A 7,276-nucleotide genomic window follows, 5' to 3' on the forward strand; every position below is an offset into this window, starting at 1 on the left:
AGGAATAAATTAATACTTTCCACTTCCATGGAACAATTTTGCTTCTACTTATGCAGTAAATTTCCTCATGAGATTTCATGGAAACATATGTTCTTCTTGCTGTTAGCTGCCCTCAACTCATAGTGACCTCAGGACAACTGGATTAGGCCAGTGTGATCCATAGGGTTACACTGGCTAATTTTTTTAAGAAATAGGCCTTTCTTCCTAATCTGTCTTTGTTTGGAAGCTCCACTGAAACTTGTTCTGCATCGTAGCAACATGTATGCCTCCACTGACAGATGGGTGGTAGCACTTAAAGTACTTCACTAAGGAATTGAACCACATACTCCCAGCTGGAAGGCCCAAATTCTACCAGGGAACCACCACTGCCACCTAAACATAGGATAGTTGTCTAGTGCATAACCCTTTGCACAACCCAGGGACTTCAAGAATATGATACTATGGTTGAAAAAAATTTGAAAATCAGTGGTGTGTGATAATACACAAATATTTTACTGTTGTTGATACAATGTCTTCAGTTTCAACACTACTCTTCAAACAAAACCTTCCCCTGTAATTTTCTCTTCAAAAGATTACCTGTAGGTGTATGTTAATGGTGTTTGGGTTGGGCCTGACCTCCTGAAATGCCCACACAGTGTCTGGAAATTTTAAGACAAATATAAATATTTATTCTTTTTTGCTGTGTTTGCTCTTGCATTCATCTGGCATCAGCAGAAGGTTACTGACATTGCCAGAGGCATACTCATGGGCAAAATTAGCCCAAGGCCAGTAGGAAAGGTTAACTATCTTAGAGAGTACATAACTGTACATACAGTTAAAAATAGGCATAATAAAATGCTTAACTGCTTCAATTGGCAATTAAAATTATAAAAAAATTTAAAGCCTTATAAATACCTTTATTTCTTTTACTGAAAATAGTTAAAATGGATTACTTGAATCAGGAAATATTTAATATTACTGCTGTTTAGTTTCTGGCAGGGTTAAAAATATTAAATATATTTCTGTAAAAAAAACCTCCATAATTTCTCAGGTATAATAAAATGACAATTTTAACTTTGGCTTTAGGGAACAAACTAAGTAGTTCTTAGTTCTAAAATTCTTTTTATATTTTTCTAAAGAAAACAATATTCTCAGATGCTTTAAATGGCTTTGATTTATCAGCTTATTGATATTAATTTGCTGAAAAATTAATTTTCAAGCCTGAAAAATTGTTTATTATAGTGTATGCTGTCTTTTTTTTTAATCTAGTAATTTTTCCTAGCTTTTTTAAAAATCTAGTAACATCATTAGAGTAATATGCAAAATGTATTAAAGTGTCAGAATAAATACTAGTGGCCACTGGTATCAAAAAATTCCTGTAAAAAATTTCCATAGCTTATTCTGAAAACAAAAAAAAACAATGCTTTCTTATCAAATGTTTCATAGAAATAGGTGTGTAATTAAATTCATGAAATACATGCAATAAAATATAAAATTACTTCCAGAGTTGAAGTTGACTTAATAACTCCCTGAGAAACACTAGATGAACTCTTCATTCCAATAATTTGTTTAAAAAAGGTACAAAAATACATGTTAGGGAGAAAGAAGAAAGCATTGCATACCTGATACAAAAGTGTGTCCAACATACTGATGCTAAACACCCTTCCAGCAGCAAAAGGTAGTCGAAACATAAAGGCCAAATTAGAACCTCTTTCTCGTTCTTTCTGCTCAGAAATTCAAGATAGAAAAATTTGTAAGTATTTTGTGTTTTTTGTATTTCTGCCAACTTAAGCACTTCTGACATATGTGACAAAAGATATTCCCATCATATGATTCTCAGCTATGAATGTGTCATTACTTCACTTATCATTGTATTTAAAAAAAAAAAAATCTTTAATTTTCATAACCAAAATTTTCGTAACCAATTAAAACTCAAATATTTCATAGTTTACAAGGGTTCATCTTTTCATATGATAAACATTTATCCTTCATACATCGTTCATGAAAATGATTTAGATGACATGAAAGAAACAAACAAAATAAAATTATTTAACCAAATTTTAAATAAAGCCATAATAATGTATAATAATACTTAGAAAATTTACTTTTGAATATTTGCAAATATGAGGTCACACATACAGAAAAAAAGGCAGATAGGAGCCATCCCATCCAACAGTTTCTAGCATTCATCTCTCGGGCTGCCTTTACGTTGTGTCAGCTACACCAATAGGTAGCTAAGCTTCTATAAATTAGAAACAAAGAAATGTTTTCGTGTGTATGTGAGTGTGTGTTATATGCATGAGAGCTTCTTTTAAAAAATTCTGTTATTATCTTGCCTCAATAAATGAAGGCATGAGAGGAAGTATCAAATTTGTGTACAGCTGGAAAGAGTTTTCTAAGAATGCGAATGAACTTTGCACTTATCAACAATCACTAACCATAAAAATGTGCTAGTTTCTATTGTTACCAAATTTTCTTTACTAGGCAAAAATAGATTTAGCTAAGCAAATAAGAATTCAGGCCTCATTTCTGTTGAGGCAATGGAAGAAGTAAGCCTCTATTTCTAATATAACAAATATGAAGGATATGAAGAGAAGTCTTCCATTCACCCCATGTGAATAACAGGTGGCCGGGAGCATTGTTGAAAAAATGAGTGTTGGAGATAAAGGAGGGCTGCTGCTATTGCTTATTTTGATGATGTATGTGACACCTGAGCTTCTCCAGGGACAAAAAGATGAAGTTGGGGTTCAGCAGAAGCCAAAATGACAAGAGAAGCTACTCTTATCACTTCCATCATGTCTATCTGACTGAGAAAAATGTTCAGACCATAGTATCCTCACTTGAGATGTAGAAAACAGTAAACAGAGAGGCAGGCAAGTGGAGCCCCTATTTTCATCATCATAATATCTTAATTTATAGGCTAATAAAATTAGTTAGCCTAGGTGTCAATAGTGCTTAATTTGAACAGCTCCCATAAGAGTCTTAGAGACAAAAGGAATTAAGCTGTTTTTATTGAAGGGATAGGCAGGCTTTCTTCTGAATTTGGTGCCAAATCTAGTCCTAGAGGTGTGGCAAACATCCAAAGGAAACCAAAACCATCTTATCTTAAGCTCATGTTAAAGCAAGTATCAAGAATATAGTGCCAGGACCCCTAAGGATTTTAATTTCAGGATCTGTCCTGGGCCAGGTGGGAAAGATTGTTGGGTTTTCTCATAGATTATCCATAGTCTTATTTTCAAAGCCTTGATGGCCCAACTCCATATGGATAGGATTAATGATCCAAGGGTCATCCTCCCTCTTTATTGTTTTAGTCTTCTAGTCAGTTAGGGGCAGGGGACACAAGGCAAGGTAAATTGTTAGGTTTTGCATTTTTTCTTATCTCCTAATTTTCTATCACATTTCCTTCTTCTTTTTAAGTGTTAGATATAGTTGGAGTAGAACTAAATGAGAATTAAATGCAGAATGAATTTGTTCATATTTAGACCAAGAGTTTAAATATGGTAGTGCTTTGATGGTGGCACTAGAGAGGTTTAGGAGAGTTCTCTGACGGTGATTATGTGTGTGTGTGATAGGGTGGGAGGCAGAAGAAGGCCCAATAGTAGGCAAAAATGGAGATCTAGAGAAGACTTGGACACAACAGATTTTTATAAGTAGAGGAAGATATGATGTCAAACAATGTACAAAATCAAGTGGGAAAAGCCATGGTTTAGTAATTAGAACATTATTCCAACTCTGACTTTCTTCTTTCTACCCTTTCAGTGTATAACCACCTAATCTCTGGCTTTAAATATTTCATCCAGGAATCTGTTACGTATTGAATTATGTCCCCTAAAAAGATATGTTGAAGTTCCAACATATCCCAGTGAATATGACCTTGTTTGAGTTTTATTATGTTATCAGTTATGTTAACATGAGGTACTACCAGAATAGTGTGGTCCTTAATCCCTTCTGAATGCTGGGCTTATAAAAGAGAACAGACATAGGTAGACAGAGGAAGGGCACTGCTACAAGCCAAGGAAGATACCAGAAGCTAGCAGACAGGCATGGAACAGATTCTCTCTCTCAAAGCCATATAAGATACTAACTTGGCCATCACCCTGATCGAAGACTCTCAACCTCCAGAACTGTGAGACAAGAAATTTCTTCTTTTTAAGACCATCTACTTTGTGGTATTTTGTTACTGCAGTCCTAGGAAAGGAATAAAACTCCCAAATTCATAAATTAGCTCATCCATCTTTCCCCAACTCTACTTCTGAGTATTTTCCTATAAACTTAATTTCAAGTTTCAAAAATAAACTCATTATCATTTAGTGGCATAGTACCTAAGGTATTTGACTGCTAACCAGGAGGCTGGTGGTTCAAACCCACCAGCCACTCCTCAGAAAGAAGGTGGGCAATCTACGTCTGTAACAATACCACCTAGGAAACCCAAGGAGGGGTCGCTATGAGTCAGATCGGATTTGACAGCAGTGAATTTGGTTTTGGTTATCATGCTTCAACAAAAGGGGTAAAAATTCTACTCTCTCCCTCTCCTACCGTTTTTCATCTCCCTCCATTTATCAAATTTCCAAATTCTATCACTTGTCCATGCAATTATCTTACCTCTTCTACATCCCATTGCTATACCACTTGTTGAGTCTTCATTCTACTATTAGTTTTTCCAGCCTTAAGTCATTTGTTATTCTAACTCATACTATATGATGCTGCCAATTAATTCTCTAACAACTTTGATAATGTTTTTTTTTGTTCAATAATATAAGCTTAGTTCAATCTACAACTCAGATTGTCTTAGACACTCCTAAAGAAGACAGAATCAGTATTTCTCCGAGAGAGTTAAATTTCTTCTGCAAAAAGAGTTTGTCCAGGTAAACAGGTTTGAGACTGACAAGTTCCAGGGTGAGAAGTAAGGATGATCTTGGTGTAAAGTAGTTTATTCACTTAGGTTATCCTTGCCCAATACTTACTGACTGAGAGGACACATCTGTTAACTCAAGTGAGTTACACTCTATGTTTAATAAAGATTCAAACAATATTTCAAATAGTTCCTCTTACTATTCATCTAAATAAACACAATATTTCACTTCAATTATATTAGATAGTACATTTACTTTTCCAAAAATCCATTCATTAGCACATCTATGCACACAACATTTAATTACATTCCAGTTCACACAATACATTCTTCAAATGCAAAACTTTTTATTTTTCCTACAGTGCTTACCCTGTAGGATATGAACTCTCTTCTTATCTCCACACATTTGAATCCTATTGATAAGTATAATTCTTTATGACAAATGCATTGTTTTTGTTAGGTGCCTTTAAGTTGGTTTTGACTCATAGAGGCCCCATGCATAACAGAACAAAACACTGCTTAGTCTCTATATTTTTTTAAAATTTTTATTGTAATTCAGATGAAAGTTTACAGAGCAAATTCACTTTCCATACAGCAGCTCACATACACTTTGTCACATGACATTGACTGCAATTTCCCACAATGCAACAATTCCCCTCCCACTTCCTCTTCATAGTTATCTCTTCCCTGTGTTTATGCCTCCCATGCACTCCTGCCCCCTAAGCTGTCTCCCTGTGTGTACACTGTCCTTCTATTCTTCCATGATTGATCTCTCCAAGAAGTGTATCTACCTAATTTAATGTTCAGCTCATGTGCCTGTCTCTTGTTTGGTTGCAAGCCACATGAGTGGGCTCAGTTCCACACCTGAAGGGCAGCTAGGGCCCCTCATCTCAGTGGTTCCATCAGGTTCTATCAGACCAGCAAACCTGGTCCTTTTTTTTTTGTAATGATTTTGAGTTTTGTTCCACATTGTTCTCCTATTCTATCCAGGATCTCCTACACAGATCCCTCTCCTAGTAGTTGATAGTGGTAGCTGGACACCATCTAGGTCTTCTGGTCTCATAGTCATGGTGTACCAACTGCTTGCACTGATTTTTTTCATGTGTCTTTGGTTTTCTCCATTCTTCTTTGGTCTGGATGAGGAGAAACCCATTGGTGCATCTAGATGGCTGCTTGCAAGCTTTTAAGATCCCAGTCACTATTTGCTAAAGTAGGATGTGAAACTATGTTTTTGTGTAGTATGTTATGCTAATTGAGTTTGATGACCCCTGAGACTATGGTTCTGATCCCACAGGTCCAACTACTCACTCCCTCTGGGTAGCTGGCTGTGTCCAAGAAGTGACTACAACCTGTCCCTTGTCAGCTCTACTATATACCCGGGAATTCTCACAGAACATACAAATACACTGTCTGAAATACACTGAAACATTGTCTGCCAACCTTATGCATGGTCTTCGGCTCACTCTCCTCTGCATAAGCACACCTAGTAGTTCAGCCTATCACCCATTTATCTACCTGTACATCAATGTTTGCCTTCACTGACAACACAGTACTATGTGTGCAAAAGAGTTCATCTTTGTTGTTTGTACCTCCCATGAGTCTCTCTACATCTTCCTCTTCCTCAATGCCACCATGTTGATCACTTACATTTGGTACATTGCCATTCTTTTCACCCAAATCACTACTTTTCTCTACCTATCTAAAAGTGTTCCCTCTCCTCTCTTCCCACCTCAGGTGACCAACAAAGAAAATTTCCTTCCACATAAAAACCTTTCCTTGAGTTTTACAATAACAGACTAATACAATATTTGTCCTTCTGTGATTGACTTATTTCACTCAGCATAATGTCCTCCAAGTTCATCCATGTTATGTGCTGTTTTGTAGATGCTATGTTATTCTTGAGGGTTGCATAGTATTTCATTATGTGCATGTACCATAGTTTGGTTATCCATTCTTCTGTTGACAGGCACCTAGGTTGTTTCCATCTTTTGGCTATTGTAAATACTGCTGTGATGAACATGGGTGTGCATATTTCTGTTCTTATCCTGGTTCTCACACCTTTAGGGTATATACTTAGTAATGGAATGGCTGGGTCAAAAGGTATTTCTAATTCCAATTTTTTAAGGAATTGCCATACTACTTTCCACAGTGGTTGTATCATTTGACAGTCCTACCAGCAGTTTAAGGGTCTTAATCACTCTCACCCTTGCCAGCATTTCTTATTTTCTGTTTTGCTGAACTTTGCTACTAGTTATGGGGTAAGATGGTATCTCCTTGTTTTGATTTGCATTACCTAAGGCTGACTAGAAGACTGGCGGTTCAAACCCACCAGCCACTCCTCAGAAGGAATGTTGGCAACCTACTTCCATAGTGATACTGCCTCAGGAAACTCAAGGGAGTGTCACTATGAGTCAGATCTGACTCAAGGGCAGTGAGAGTTAGAGT

General features: G+C 36.4%; 1 protein-coding gene across 1 annotated transcript in view; it reads right to left on the bottom strand.

The window, feature by feature from the left end:
- Window positions 1-7,276, bottom strand: part of KCNT2 (potassium sodium-activated channel subfamily T member 2) — a gene marked incomplete at its 3' end in the record, with an annotated part of 574,934 nt that overhangs the window by 3,286 nt on the left and 564,372 nt on the right. Inside the window, exon 24 of the mRNA XM_007941175.1 lies at window positions 1,602-1,703. Within this exon, the coding sequence (XP_007939366.1) occupies window positions 1,602-1,703 (102 nt within the window). The remainder of the gene's footprint in view (window positions 1-1,601; window positions 1,704-7,276) is intronic.

Source organism: Orycteropus afer, unplaced genomic scaffold (genome assembly GCF_000298275.1).
Source record: "Orycteropus afer afer isolate SDZICR_OR568_19922 unplaced genomic scaffold, OryAfe1.0 scaffold00075, whole genome shotgun sequence".
Lineage (NCBI taxonomy): Eukaryota > Metazoa > Chordata > Mammalia > Tubulidentata > Orycteropodidae > Orycteropus > Orycteropus afer.